The following is a 16,010-nucleotide window of genomic DNA, read 5'->3' as shown; positions in this document are numbered from 1 at the left end:
AAACGGAAGCAATTGTCCAATGGGCGGTTTGCTTTCCCCTCATTTTGCTTCTAAATGACTGAGGGCGAACACTTGGTGCTGTAAGCAAAAACAAACTTAGCATCTCACTGTAGTAATAGCTTGTGGAAAAACGTCACCTTCAGCAGTGTGGTGTGCAGGAAGGGAGGAGGTCTTAAGAGTGTGTGTGTGTGTGTGTGTGTGTGTGTGGGGCAGTGGAGAATGAGTGGGGAGAGGCAAACTTGGACGCATGTGCTGCAAATTAAGCCCTTGTGTTGGGAGCAGTGGAGGAGACAAGAGTGTGGGTGTTTCTGCATGCCAGCAGACTGCTGCACCTTGGGGGCTGACTGACCCGGGTGTAAAAGGAGGAAGAAAGCCAGCAGGCTGACGAACACTTGCTTGCTCTTTCCCTCTTCCTGCCTCACTCCCTCGCTCTTTTGCCCTATCCGTGGCCCCTGGGGAACCCTTACACGCACCTTTAAGCAGCCTCTGTATATTCACTCCCCATGTGTGAGTCTTCAATCGCTCTGCCCTTATATAAGGCCTCTTTCCCCTCTACATGTGTTGGAGGTCCTCCGTCTCTCCCACTCAGCCACTGTGGAAATCTCTGCTTCATTTCTCTCTGGGTGGGAGTCCTCATTCATACTGAAAATAAGCAACTAGCCTAATTTTTTTACAGGAAGATCGTTAAATATCTTCTCAAGTTCTCTTGATTCATAAATACAGAAGTAGGCTTTCTAAACATTTCATTTCATCCCTTGACTGCAAAGGAAACTTCTTTCATCTGAAATGTTGGCAAAGTGAGTTAAAAGCTACACACTGCCACAGTGGTAAAACTGGACTTCATGGCATTACAATACTTGACCATCCATCTCCTCTCAACACACACATACATCTAGCATTCCTCTAACTGCATATACACCAGTGTTGTTGACACAGATTTGGAGTTTATTCACACATCACATACTACAGTGGGTAATGTATTTAAGAAACATTGAACAGCGCTGCCACATATGACACAGGAAAAACAAAAGAAAAAGACACTGAACCATTTCTTTGCCATTATATAAAAATAGTGTTGCTACAAAAGTATAAATTAGGCTTACTAATAGGACAACTCAGATCTAAAGCTACACAGGAATCTGCTGCCAAAGTGCAATAAAAAAAGACTAAATGAATAGAATCAAACCTATTTTTTTGCATTTTAGCAGAGTACAGGAAGAAATGCCTGTAAAATAGGATGAAAGCAACACTAGTTTCTTAACCTGAATTGATAATACAGACTGTAATCTATAGTTAAAACAGAAAAGATCTCCATGTTTGCATTCTTACACCATATTTTACATTATCTGAATAAGTTAAAATCCTGAAACAAAATAAAACTTAGTTGATTTAAATTTTCTAATAACAGTATCTAAGTTGAGTTTTCTATTATATCAAAAACCTTTTAAATGCTACTGTAGAAAATAGAGGTATGTTATTGGTGCTCCCTACTGTATCTCTGAAATGAAGGCTCCCCCTTGTGGCATAAAAACAGCAGTTCTCTTAAATTTACATAATACATCCTGTGAAAATGGATGACGTCAAGCCATAAACACCAACCCATGATCAGCATCGCCACTCCCATCTCCAAAGGTTAAAATTCTGTCGCTTATCTGACTCCTGATGAGTGTCTTAAGGTAACATCTACTCACAAGTCAGTGTTTCTCATCAGATGGAAGTGAATCATGTTGGCTCTAACTTTATATATCAGTACTCTTATTAAAAGCATGCATATCTTAGATATAATTCCCATTTAATCAACAAAATGAATGCTATTTCTAAGTAAAATTAAGTTGACATCATTATGTCAACAATGGCATTTTGTCCCAGAGCATATCCTATTTAAAATACTTAAAAACTAAAAACTGTAAGAAAAATCCCTTCATCAGTTCATTCGAGGAGCACTGCTAAAACCGCAAACCAATGTACAGTATTTTAACTATATCTTAGACCAAAGCTACATTTTTGATTTCCAATCTATAAATTACAATATTACCTTCTGAGTACTGAGGTAAAACATTGGATTGGTAATTAAAAAAATGTAATTTCAAATATTACAATCTTTTTTTTTTTTTTTTTTTAACCAAAATATAAATGTGTGACATAAATCAGTTTGAAAACAGCAGTATATCATCACAATGAAGTAATGTATGTCTTGGTTACACTGAATCAAGTCATACTCCCCAAGCCTTACAGAAGGGAAAATAGATAAACTGTTAAAATGTGAATGACATAATACTTCCTTTCAAGAATCAGTTAAGAAACCATTATAGAGTGACCCAACACCTCCTGAAAATGTCCTCTTTGCTGACCTCCAGTGGTTTAACTTCTCACCTGGCTGCAGTCATGTATACTCCCAAGACCCTACGACATCACTGTTGGGTGGGGTTACAGGAGCAACAGAACACATTTCTGACCACATCCATCTACTACTAATGGTGAAACAGGCTACCTTCAACCAGAGAGGGCAGTAAAACAGTGCTTTTCAGCCTGGTGCTAAGTTACTCTTAAAGAAGAGAAAAGCATTTATGAAACACTAAATCAAAGCTGTAAATGGAGGTAAGGAGGGCAACAGTCGATCAAAAAATTGTAGTTTGATAGAGCCATTCACCTTTGATTGACAGACAAACTGCATTCAGGCGGACTAAAAAGATTAGCATTTTAGGGAGAACTGTCTGTTCTTGGCTTTACACTTTCTAGACCATTCACTCAAATGCCCTATAATTCCCCATGTGCAGTGTACTGACTTCCTACTTCCTGTGGCCTTAGAAACTAAAAAGGTACAGTCACATTTAACAAAATTGCCCTGCACTCAGCCTCAAAAATGGACCTGTCACAATTCTAACCTGGGTTATAAATAAATGTTGATCATAGCGACCACTAACTGTAAAATGTCTATGAGGGAGATGCAGCAGTTTTTAGTCTGGTGTTGCACAAAAGAAAGTGGCGCCACAAGGCTAGAATAGTGACTTCTCCATTTCCAAGTACAGTTCATCATCAGTGTTCCTACTGGCCGACTGTGCACATCTGTGAGGTAAAAGTTGAACAAAAGTGAACTCTGACCCATGGAGTTCATACTGAAACAGGAAATGGAGGTTTGAATTTGTCAAATTCAATCGGAAATGAATGGGAGACTAAGTGAATATTCATTGTAGTGTAATGTGACTGTACCTTAAGTTGTACTGGGGCCTAAAGCTGGGAAAAATGAAAAAAATAGATTCTTTTTACAGTTGATATTTTCAATTATGATCATTTGTGTTTAATATTTAAATATGATTGAAAGAATATGATGTAGCTTTTAATTCATGTGGAAGAGCCAAATCAAATAACTGAACTACATCCTTTTGGATCAAAAGACGATAGTTAAGCTGCACCACAAATATTAAGATAAACAAAATCCAAATGGGAGTCTCATACCACAATATCCGTATTGATAAATTTTCCTGCTATGAACCCAATGAAGAGCTGATCTACTGAGTATAGGTTTTCAGTATAGTTTAATACAGTGGATACTTGTGCTTGGCTGTGTTATTGTTGAAATAATTCCTGACCGGTTTATACCCAAGAGATGACTTGAACTTTGGAATAAAGCACTTGTAAAATACCAGTTGTCCATGATGTTTTAAAAAGTCCACATTTGACCACTAGAGGACACGGTTTCAAACCATCAGCCAGAGGTCCCTTTGGGTCTACAGGAGTGAAAAACCAAACTACAAGCTTTAGAAAGCATGGTGAAAAGAAGGCCATTTAACATCAATTAAAAGGCATGGTGTTGGTTCTGACTGTAGGGTTTAAGGTGGTTGCATGAAAGAGACTTTAGGCCCAAAGACAGAAATAACAAACTAGTACTTGACTAATTAGTACCAAAGGCAACAAACAAATTTACAGTATAACTGTCATTCATCAAAGTCATTACAGGAGGTATTAGCTTGTGTAAATGTATACTAGAATCCATAAAATAAATAAATAACTTAACTTTATTAGTATGCATGTGTTGACTTTAGTGAATGTACTGGCAGAATTTGCTTTATTCTGGGAAAAAAATAAACCCTCACCCTGATCCATTTTTTGTTTGTTGCAAATGGCACTAACTGCATGTGGGGTGGAACGTTTCACAAAAGTCACGGTTTAGTACATACCTCGGTATTGAGGTCAAAGTTTGATGAGTTTTCAGTACAGTAAGGGAAAAAGTGGCGGCGCCTGCTTGGGTGCACTCATTCCTGAGAAAATCGCGTTGATTTCACAAACAGAAAATAATTTACCATTAATGATTAACTTTAGGAGCGTCATGAGAACAGTCATTTTTTGTAGATAAAAGTTGAAACTATGCCCTTGAAGCTTATTGCTTCAAAAATGGAAAGATATATATAAAAAAATAATAAACACACATACACACAGTGGGCAACAACCACACAAGGATTTATGCACGTATGCATTAAATCCTTGCCAACAAGCTTACCAAACTGATGGTTAATAATATTACTGCTGTTTATCTGAGGGCAATGCACAGGCAAAACGTCTCCAGTATATAGAAGTGTATTGACGTCTCTTTTCACAGAGCTGAATGATGAGACATTCCTGAAGTACCAGCACTGTTGGTGCAATTCAGCTATGGTAAGGCTGAATGAATGAAATCGGTGTAAAAGCTGACCGCAAACAAGTTCTAATAATATCATTCTGTCCTCTTTGTGCACGTTAAAAAATTTAACCAAAAGTTTGACTTTATTCAAGTTAACTCCATGATATAGGCCCTTCTGTGCAAATCTAGCCGTTTGACTAGCATATCTAGCAGCATAAGACCTCTTGAGTTAATTTTAGAAAGAAAACAAACTATTGGATGACTTTTCTTTTTGTAACATAAAAAAACGGAAAGCATCTTATCTCTATTAATGTTTTAGCAGCTGCGTTTTACCTAGGGGTGGTACGGTTCATGAAAAAACATCCGAACCGCTCGGTTCAGAGCGTGTGTGCTTTGCACGGTTCGTCAGTACACTGTTAATGTGCACTAACCACTTACTGCCGTAGTGCCCACTTTCGACACCTATTTTAAAACACTTACTGGAAACGACGAGGGGGATGAGTGTGACGAACGCAACACATGGCAGCTGATTGGACGAATGCATCACATGGTTCTTGCTGCTCCCGAATTTCAAAACAGACTAATGGCGTCTTGTTCTGAATACGATCTCGCATTTTACGAAAATAGTTCACCGAAAAGTGTTTCTGAAAACATTTTAAGCGAGAAATAGGCCATACAGTTGCTGAATCTGTCTGTTTTTTTGATCGATAAAGGTCAGTTTAAAAGAATTTCGTCAGATTTTGAGAGGCACTGAGCCGACCGCTCCTCAGGTGGAGTGTGGAGTGCTGCAGGTCACGTCACATGCAGAAATGGTAAGTGGGAGAGATAAGGAAGGCTGCCTGGAGTTGGAGGATGCGCCAGCGTCGTATATAGTCTGGTGTGTGGGAACATTTGGGATTTCATGTTACCTATGATGACAGCGGAACTAAAACAATAGATAGAACTGCCACTGTATTGTATTGTGCAATATGCATTCAATATGCTAATTTTAGCTATATATCATATGCTGAAGTATATTTCTGGAGTGTTAAAGATTAAAAGAAAAAATAACAAGAACCGTACAGAACCGAAAACCGTGACCCTAAAACCGTGATACGAACCGAACCATGGATTTTGTGAACCGTACCACCCCTAGTTTTACCCTTTTGAATGAAAAATGCATAAAATGATCCACAACTACATTTCTAGGCCACTGAAGCAACCTTCTAATTAGCTGCAATGATTTAGCTCCTGACCTGATGCTGAAAAAAATATTATCTGTTATACGCAATAGTAAATAATAAACCTGGTACACTTAATTGGCAGAGATGCAATGGCAGTGAAGATTCACCTCTTGATTTTTTTGTCGTACATCAATGAAAATGATCATTCTCCAAATACTGTAGCTATATGCAACATTACTAACTGTTGTGTGTTTTCAGAGGTCTGTGACAGTCGTTTGAAGCAGTGAACGCTGACTTTACCTGAAAATGTTGCCATTCAGTGAGAATAACCGCATTGCAGCCTTTTAGCAGTTTAGTCAGTAGGCTGAAGTAATTCAAGTCACTGGCCTTGATAAGACTGATCCTGCTTACATGTGAATCCCAAACCGAGGGTGGTGTACCAAACAAGACAACCTTTTGAGTTACCGTTCCACCCCTACATTTTGTCCACAGTACTTTACAAACAGTCCTTTCTTATATGGAGAAAGGACTGTTTGTAAAGTACTGTTTGTATGAAAGGACCAAATAAATGTAATAAGTCATATTGTTGTATGGTGTTGCAACCTATACACTGTGAGTTTCCTGTAAATATCTTTCTCGATGAGTATTTAACACATTTAAGTTTACAGTTGTTCTAAACCTACAGTATATAAATAATAGTCTTCAGTCATTGGTTGGGGGTGAAGGTTTGGTTGATAAGGGTTGGTCGAGTTTCTCTCCTAGCCCATGTTGGAGCGAAGAAAAATGAGTTTATTCATCTCCTCAGTGGTTACCTGCTGCCTCCTCTTCATAGCCAGGCTCTGCTCGCACACAGTCGCACACTCATTGCGTATGCCCACAGCAGGAACAGCAAGGAGCCACATTGCCAAGCGAGCAAGCCTGGGAAACTTCTCATTCACTGCTGAGCTCCAGTACTGGAAGAGGTCAGGTGTGCCTTGGAGAAGAGGCTCAGCCAAGTATTGAAAAATCTCTTGTCTAACTTGGCTCTGACTCTCATCATTACCAGACACTGTGCAAGATGAGGAGGTCCCCCTTAAGGTGCCACCGTTGTTTCCCCCTCCCTCTACGCGGCTTATTTTAGGGGTTGGTGGGCCATCGTTGTCCCGCTCTTCACCACCTGAACCTCCACCACCAGTCATACCTCCATCCCTGGATTCAGCAGCCATTTCGCATGCACGGGAGATTATATCTTCATGCTGGTAGGCTGGCACTGAACGCAGCTTGAGCTGTGGGTCCAGGACCATGGCTACCTGGTGGGCTCGTTCAACCTAGAGACAGAAAACATTTAAACGACTCTTCAGTCCTTCCTTAAACCAATAACTCATATGCATTCATCATATATCAAGGCTCTCTTTACTAGGGCTGGGTATTGAACCTCAATACGTTTTCGGAACCAATCATACAGACTGTCAAGTTGGCATCAAATGTCTGGTCAGATCTGTAAACTCTAATTTTCAAACGGTTCTTGGTTTAAATCTAAACTTTAACAGTTTGACTATTTTATTCAAGCAAAGTTCAATCAAAACTACCAGCATTTGTACATTTCAAGAACCTTATTCCTTACAAAATTTCAGAGGAATCTTATCACTTTTAGAGCAAAATGTTAATTTAAGAAACTTCATCTAGGCAATAACAGTTCAGTACCTTGAAATTTTCCTTAAGTGCTTCAAGGAAGTAGTGGCAGAGTTTGCTAGCCGTGCCGGTTCCAGCCTCTCCAGCTTTGGAAGTGAAAAACTTCTCCAAGCGTAGGTAGACGGGCAGCACCTGCTGTAAGGTTGGTCTCCTCTGGCTGCTCAGCTCCAGAGCTGCCAGACGCAGAGGTGCCAGCAGACAAGCCAGCGTACCTAGCAGATGCTTGTTGAGACCTTGGAGGAGAGGAGCCGTGGTCTTACTGCGCCCATAAGCCTCACATATCTGTTCAAAGTGGGCATGGACCTGCAGAAGAGCTTCAGCCATACGATCCCAGCAAGGAGGGTTGGGGCATTGTGCAGGGCTGCCCTGTGTACCTTCCTCAGTTGTGCTTGTGGATGTGTTGGTGCACTGTTCCTCACGAAGGGACAGCGTGGTGGAGGACGCAATATCTCGGCACGTTGAGAGAAGCTCAGACAACTCATGAAGGCCTCGAGCCTGGAGGCTGCGCTTTCCAAGAACAGCCTGGACAACTGCCCCGAGTGAACACCCCGCGCATCGCAAGCATATCCTGCTCCGGCCACCACCACCAAGTGGCGATCCAGCAAATCCTGCTGCCCACACTTTGGGCTCTGAGACATACACTGTGCGAATGTCTGACATCACAAACTCAGACAGCACATTCTGCACCCAGTGGTGAACCTGCTCGGGCCCTTCCCTCAGTTCAGCCTCCCTCACACCGAGCACATAGCGCTTCAGTCTCGACCCCTCCACCTGGTAGGCTGTTAGAACATAGCAAGCATCTGGGCCTGATGTCTGGGAGTGGCAGGTGACAGCGATACCAAGGGAAGCATTGGAGCCTAGAGCACATGTGACTTTGACTTTGACTTGGTTGTACATGCGGGGCAGCTGGCGCAGTGCCAAGGCACTCATGTTGCCAAAAGCATCACGGGTGGAGTAGGCACCATGACGAGCACCCGTATCCACTAGGGTCTGTGCCAACTTCAGGAAGTCCTTGCTGTTGAGCACGTTTAGCATGCTCAGATCTGAACACATTACCCGTAAGAGGCGCTCAGCCACCTGCTGTCGTTCCTTCTCAGGTAGTCCGTTATTCTCTGCCAGCATGGAGAGCAGATAGATGGACAGGAAAGCAGAGTAAACATAAGAAAGATAATAAGTGTTAATGTTCTTTTGTTTCAATATATTGGCAGAAAACATGGTATCTTAGATGGGAAAAGACAATACAGAATCATAGAGAATAATAAAGACATAACCTGGCTTTGTTTTACAGACCAGATTCTCTTTAAACTGAGGGAAGATTTAGAGGCTATACTTGGCATTACTTGGGCATGCAACAAAGCTCCTCAGCAAAAATCAAAGCAGGGATGTTGCAGTTATATAGTATGCTTCTTAATCACCAGGCCACCAGAGGCTACATAATTCGTTTCAACAATTTTCTAACAACACAGTTTCATAGCCCCGTATATACAGTAACTAACAGCGTGAAATGAATGAAGTTGATTGCAGTACTTACGGCTGACTGTGTGGTTTCTCTGGGAGATACTTTGAGGCGGGATTTGTAGTTTAACTGAGGAATGGGCCGGAGCCTGAGAGCCTCTCCACAGCTGCTCTTGAGGACCGGAGGCTGAGGAGGTTTTGGGAGAGTCCCCTTTGGTGTGGTTCTCATTGTCCGCTGAGGAGATACAGACATGGAACATCAGGCAGAGGCGACAATATTGTATGGTTTTAATGGAGAAAGTGTTTCCAGTGGATAATAATGAAAAGAATAAAAGAATGACACAAAATTAAACAAACAAAACGTGTCAGCAAAAGAAAAGACAAAAATACATTACTTGGCCTCTCTGAGTCTATCATTAACAAATTGTGCATTCAAAATTAGCTGACCAGGTTTACAAAAATAATTTCAACAGGTTTGTTTCTCAGTCAATTCTCACATAAGATCAGCCACAAATCTTGAAGGGTATGTCTTTAAATAAAGTCAGTGTCAAAGCAAGAAATCAAAAAGCAACACCAAACAGCAAAAAATCAAATGCCCTTGCCCCTATGCTTGTTTTTTTATATCATTTTATTTATTTAATATTTTTAGTTTTTTTACATGCCTTTTGGCTGTGGTTGCTTGAGATTGAAATTGGTCTTTATTTCTGACATTTTATGTGCTAAATGAATAATTAAAGATAATGCACTACTGTTTATGGTTACATATACAGTACAATGCACCAAAGCTTTTGCAACAGAACACAAAAAAACGTATCCAGCAGCCTCAGAACCAGATCTGCAACAACCCATATTACAACATTATATTCCCTGAAACTTTATATTAAATATTGTGTTTTTAAGAGTTGAATGCCTATACCTTTATAAGGATTATGTGTAATCATACAGACTTTCACATGCATTGCAGCCACTACACCCACAACAGGGTGCCTGTTGAGCTTGACATGCATTTGTAGTCGTGGACTCACCAGCATGGGACTGCATATGCTCCAGCAGGTTGTTGTAGAACTGGAACTGGATGCCACAGGCACCACAAGTGTAGGGTTCTAAAAAATCACAAGGCCCAGAAGAGCATTGACTCTTTGTTGGAGAAGAAAATTAATACACTGTGCATCTTTACATCTACTAGCCTCTAATATCCCTGATATATACTTTGGAAGTCAGTTCCACCAAGATGTTGCTGTTTTTGTGATTTCTGCAGCCCAAAGTGACTCAATTTGCAGCCGCATTTCTGAAAAAGTGTGATGCCGTTTTGGGGTTACTTTGAAAATAATTGCAGAAATGTTTAAAATGTGTATGTTGGGGCATCCTAGTGGGGTTTAAGGCACTGATCATGTAATTACAATGTACCTGGTTTGAAAATGCTTTCTTACATGTCATTCCCCCTCCCCATCTCTCAATATCTCCCCTCATTTTCAGTTCTATCTAATAAAGGCAACATAAATAACACCATAACATAATAAACAAATTCATGTTTACATGTTAAAATAAAAACACTTAAAAACAGCTTTTCCAACAATATTTGTCCAGTATGAGTCAGGCGATGCTTAGTTGTCAGTCATTACAACACACAGCTCTATCTGAACACAATGCAGATGTACAATATGGCTAATGGTAACAACCCTGTCCAGACATTCCCTCGTGATAATGAAGCTAAATGCGGACAATCTGTTTCATCACAATGGATTACAGAGAAACCATTTGCACCAAACAATGAAAGATTAACAAAAATTGAAGCATACCAGAAAAAAAGGTGAAATGAGAAGGAGGCAGCATGCATATTTTCTGCTTTGAGCAGAAGGTGGGGTTGGACTTACTCTGGGTTGTAGAGAAGGTGCTGGCCACCAGAGGGCTCGGAGTTCCTGTGGACAAGAGAACGGGGAGGGAGTTAAAACTACAGACACAGTGGGCCATCACTCTTTTCACTTGTTTATTCAGTATGTGGCTTTAGTGTTTAATGTTATTCTTTTAAAAAGGCAAGCAAGATTTGCAATCAAAGAGCATATACTCTAGATGTCTTTGATTTGTTACCATGTCTATGAGACCTCACAGACATTTTGATCAGTGAGTGATGGTGATGTAAACTGTATACAACCAATTTAAATACTGCATTTATTACAGGGACATATTGATTGATTCCAGCACCAGGGAAACACAGAAAGACAAAATGGCACAGACTTATGACAAAAAAGAAGAATTTTGTAACACTGGCAGAAAATACGTTCATATAGCATTGCTCACAGTAAGAAGCGGATTAAGAAAATGTGTTTTGTGCCTTTAACAACAGGTCTCTTTTAGAGTCACTGCCATGATGTGGGGCAGTGTTAGGCTATGTTAGTGAGTGATTAGAGCCAAAGGTGATCCAACATGGTATTCAACAAGGTCTCCATTTTTATGGTGAGTGTGGTGTAGAATTATAATAATAGAGCTCTTGGACAGAGTTTTATATAGTAACAATTGATGCAAGGTAGGTCACACAAACCTCTTTACATCATCTACTCCCCCTTCATTTCGATTTTAAGCCCCAATCATCAGCAAAACACTGTCTGCAGGAATACTGTTTCTATCTATACTGACACTCACATACACCTGCTTTGTCGCAGAACTGAAAATACATTTCACCATTCGAGCAGAAGTGATACATTTCCACACAAATACACACACATCCACATAAAATAAGTGACTCAGAGCTCACCGCTTGAATTCTGTGAACTGTTTGTGTCAACCAGACTAGACTGAATTGCACCTTCCAGTTTCCGCCTGAATGGACTGTCTGTAAGTGAAAACACAGGAGAAGCACTGAGTGACAGGTCCATGCTAAATAACGTGAATAATATTCTTAATTTAAGCTAAAAACCCACATAACAGTTAAGACGGAGTGAAGTCAATGACATGCAATTTAATAATCTCAGTTTTAGTTTGCGGCAGGCAAATCAATCACGCTAACAGCCTTGACAAAGGATCCAAATTTTCATATTACATTTTAATATGGTTTTAATTTCTCCTTTTCATTCCATCTTTTTGACCCACTTCTAAGATGTGAGTGCATGCCATGCTTTAAATAGTTCTTTATGGCAGAGCGCTTCTTAGCAGAAATACAGTACCAATTTGGACTAAAATAAATGATTTATGACACCCGGGAAAAAGTTTTGGTGAAGAAATGGATCAAGAAATTGCCTACAATGTCGACAATGGACTATATGTAATGTGGTCAAATAATAGTCTAAAATACAGATCGTTGTATTTGATTTTACTTTGGTAAAGGAAACAAAATGTACTTAACTGAGGTTTTCTTTTAGTTTGTGAATATTTCTGGAAACAAAAGCTTTAAAACATTTGGTGAGAAATTAAGAATCTGTGTGGACTGTAGTGTTTTAATGTTTTTGAACATCATTTTAATGTGCTTAGGTGCTCGAGGCAATAAAAAAAAAAAGTCCTAACAAGAAAAGAAAAAACGTTCAACATACCATCACTTAAATTGTGCAATTAACCATTCACTAGGAGGTTAATAGTTTCCAGCAGGGTTGCCACTAGTAAATTTAAATTCTTTTTCCACTGGCTCGGTGTAACACACTTTAGCAATAGTGAGGCATGCTCTTACGAATTCCTACTACACCCTCACAGCAGGACTGTGATATTATTGTGACGGTCCCTGGCCTAAAACCCAGCTATGCCAATATCACAGTAAACCGACTGGCTGCACTTCTGTAGTCGTGTGGGCGACATAAGAGTCAAACTGACATTTTAAAAATAAATTATTCTACAGTACAGGCATTAGGCGTTTAGTTTCTGATCATGCTTACTCAGTTGTTTATCCATTTTATCAACACCAATCTCTGCTTAATTTTGACCTGACTCATTGCCAACAATATTAGAATTTGTCATGTTGACACCCTCAGCCAATTATAAAGCATTCAAATTATACCTTACTAATGACAGATGTAATGTATAAATTATTCTTTATTAGTTTTAAAAGTAAAGGTTAAAAAAAGCAATACTGCTCTCAAGATGCAGGATACTGAGCTTTGATGATCAAATTTCAATTAGTTACCATCCGAAGAAGGCACAACTAAGTATGTGTGTGTGTGTGTGTGTGTGTGTGTGTGTGTGTGTGTGTGTGTGTGTGTGTGTGTGTGTGTGTGTGTGTGTGTGTGTTTTGAGTTATGAGGCACGCAAACTTTTCCTTGCATTATACAATCAATGAAACTACTGATAAAAATGTAGGATTAAAAAAAAAAGCTTACTTTTAATCTTACCGGTTTGGCTGTGGCCAAATTTACTCATATCCATGCTACCACATTCCTGTACCCGTGATGTCTTCAAATCAAAAGAGCCTACATCAACATAGATTCTCAGAGTAAATTGCAGTTCAATGATCCAACCGGTGACATCCAATCTGACAATACTACATTGCTGTAAGTAAACAGACTTACCCATTGGTGTGTGAAGAGCAACATGCTCCTGGTATGGGTTGAAATACTTGTACTGCTTCCCACAGAACTCACAAACATAGCTCCCAGTTTCTGCAGACAAGAAAACACACAATCAAACATTTGTTTTCATCAAAATCCATGTTAAGTGATAAAATCTGTATCATATCAATTAAGGTCCAGTATGTTGGATGAATTGTGTTCCAATAAAAAAAAAAAAAAAAAAAAAAAGGGGACTGAATCATTTTGTGAATCGTGTGTTATTTCCCTAGGGAGAAGCAAAAAACAAGATGTCCAAATAGAGTGGAGAAGACGAAGGAGCTGGTGATTCTGCTATGTTTTACTGACTGTAAATTTACATTTAGCAATACCTTAATAATAGAGAACATAAAAACACAGGGGTCTCCCTGCACTGTGTGTGGAGGTTTACGCTATCCCCCCAATCAGTAGGAGTCATTAGTGCAGTGACAAGTGCAGGCTTCCCACCTGCGAACACCGCCAATTGTGTTTGAAGGGACACCCGCTGCCATTGGTTGAACCCGCGGTCTCTGCGGAGGTGGGCGAGTGCTTTTTCCCCTGCGAAGGAGGACTTTTGGACTCATGTTCTGAAACCTTTCCAGTGTGAAGTTAGCTCAAATGCTTAGTGTTATTTTTCTAACATGGATCATCACCATGACTTAAGTTTGTTCATTATAAACGGTGTCCAGTACCCTGAACTGGACACAACGGACTTCAAGCTGTCAAATGTATGCCATGTTAAGAAAAATCAAACGAATGATGCAAATGTTAGATGTTGGATTTTCCCCTTTCAAATAATCACTGAAATATAACCTAAAACCAATAAAATCAAATCATTTTGAAACAAGGGGTTACACTGACAAATTATCCAAATCAAATGTATTTCATCTGGAAGGTATAAATCAAATGTACAGGCTACAATTTGCAGCCTAAGTTTCTGTATGTATATTACATTTTGTAATATTGTCCTGCCATGGTATATCTGTGAAACTAAAGGCCTTTACACACTGGGTTTTTTTCCCGCGCGATTAATTTGAAAAAAAAACAACTGTTTTTTGTCATGAGTACTTTCACACAGAACGTGAATATTACACGGCGATAAAGTGAAGTAATTGTTTTTCAGAACAAGGTCGATTTTTCAGAACTTTTGCAATGTAAATAAGGCATCAACCAACCATGTTGTGTTGCTTACTTATTATGAGGATCATAAAACAACAACTGGAGGCTGTATAGACGGTAAACTTTACTACTATCAACCTTGACAAAGGCAGAGTTTACCAGAGACTCTTTCTGTTCTTACCTATAACAATAAAAGCCCTAGACATATGCTACACTATATATACACAGTCTATGGCTACACCGCGTAACTGTTCACTCAAAGTATTTTACTAAAAGGAAACTCAATACAACAGCTTACAGTAGCTTAGTGTTAGCTTTTCCTGCTTCGGCTTCCTAACCGTAGTCGGACAGCACATGGGAAGTTGAGGCTGAGTCTCTGGAGCTAACCACCGTTAACCACGGACGTCGTTGGGTCTATTTTAGGGGGGCTGAAACTACCCCAAAATGTTCCTAAGCGCCCCCAAATAATAAGAAAAATTATAGATTTAGATTTTTTTTAATTTTTTTTTATAGTGCACTATGTATCAATCACTTCAGTCAGGAACACTCTTGTCATAGATTTAGCCATCTATTGCAACAAATGGAAATATAGCTATATTTGGCGATGAAGGCTCTGTTCTAATGATGTTCCCTGGATCAGCCAAGCAGCATACTTAGCTGAAACAGGGAGCACGCTGCTGAGACCCCCCTGTACACAAGAGTGGGCCTAATCCAAGACATTAAAACTATTTCAGACTTAAGTTATGATGACACTATAAACCAGGAAAGTGGAGGCTGGGGTGGTGGAGGCAAACTTTGCCAGTAGCAGCGGTATATATAGGGAGACATTTAAATGGACCGCCTGATGTGAAAAATGGCTGTGATTGGTTGTGACTGGTGGGAATGATAATTAAATTAGTGGGCATTGGACATCCGTGTCCTGCATGAACTAACGCAATGCTTAATTACATTGAATGAATCTTCCTTCACCATTCATCTGTGTGTGTCGGTGTGAAGTGTGTGTGTTTTATTTCTATGTTACGAACTGTCAGCTGGTCAAAATGGCAAAGTTTTAGACGGCTCAACGAGAGCCCGCGAGCACAGTAACGTTATGTGGTCGAGCGAGCTAGAGAGTGACTAAAGAGAGGGAGCGGCTAAAAGCAAAGCAGTGAATCAGAGAAATAAAACGTTTTCGTTGATTCATCACTAGAAATGCAACTGTAGCCAGCATCTTACTATCAAACTTTATCCACATTCAAATTTAGACACAACAAATTATATATCCAGATACAAAAAGCCTGAAAGTCGGAAGTTAGACCTAAGTACAAAGAGTCGTTGCTATGGAGATGATCCACCGCCTCGTCTCATCGCATTGGTGTGAACTGTCAGGTTTAAGAACGTTACAGACTGGTGCGTTGCAAGTAGTTGCAAGATTTAACTCGTCTCGTTGTGAATCTTTGGTCTGGAACTGGGCTACTACACAAGCACACCAACACACAG

At 39.9% G+C, this 16,010-nt stretch overlaps 1 protein-coding gene across 15 annotated transcripts in view; it reads right to left on the bottom strand.

Annotated features, from left to right (window-relative positions):
- Positions 1 to 924: 924 nt before the first annotated feature.
- The window catches only part of znf618 (zinc finger protein 618), a 44,174-nt gene continuing 29,088 nt past the window's right edge, over positions 925 to 16,010 (bottom strand). For 7 of the 15 annotated variants that reach the window (XM_031277835.2, XM_035991908.1, XM_031277838.2 and 4 more), the window contains 9 exons: positions 13,398 to 13,487; positions 13,209 to 13,298; positions 11,660 to 11,737; positions 10,782 to 10,826; positions 9,933 to 10,010; positions 8,984 to 9,142; positions 7,465 to 8,564; positions 5,760 to 7,088; positions 925 to 4,951 (listed from right to left, as the gene is read on the bottom strand). In XM_031277835.2, the coding sequence (XP_031133695.2) occupies positions 6,540 to 7,088; positions 7,465 to 8,564; positions 8,984 to 9,142; positions 9,933 to 10,010; positions 10,782 to 10,826; positions 11,660 to 11,737; positions 13,209 to 13,298; positions 13,398 to 13,487 (2,189 nt within the window). In that variant the 3' untranslated portion in view covers positions 925 to 4,951; positions 5,760 to 6,539. The remainder of the gene's footprint in view (positions 4,952 to 5,759; positions 7,089 to 7,464; positions 8,565 to 8,983; positions 9,143 to 9,932; positions 10,011 to 10,781; positions 10,827 to 11,659; positions 11,738 to 13,208; positions 13,299 to 13,397; positions 13,488 to 16,010) is intronic. The other 8 variants (XM_035991907.1, XM_035991905.1, XM_035991906.1 and 5 more) reach the window with 8 other exon arrangements.

Source organism: Sander lucioperca, chromosome 14 (genome assembly GCF_008315115.2).
Source record: "Sander lucioperca isolate FBNREF2018 chromosome 14, SLUC_FBN_1.2, whole genome shotgun sequence".
NCBI lineage: Eukaryota > Metazoa > Chordata > Actinopteri > Perciformes > Percidae > Sander > Sander lucioperca.
The sequence above is the reverse complement of the archived record's forward strand: the minus strand, read 5'-3'. Positions and strand labels throughout refer to the sequence as shown.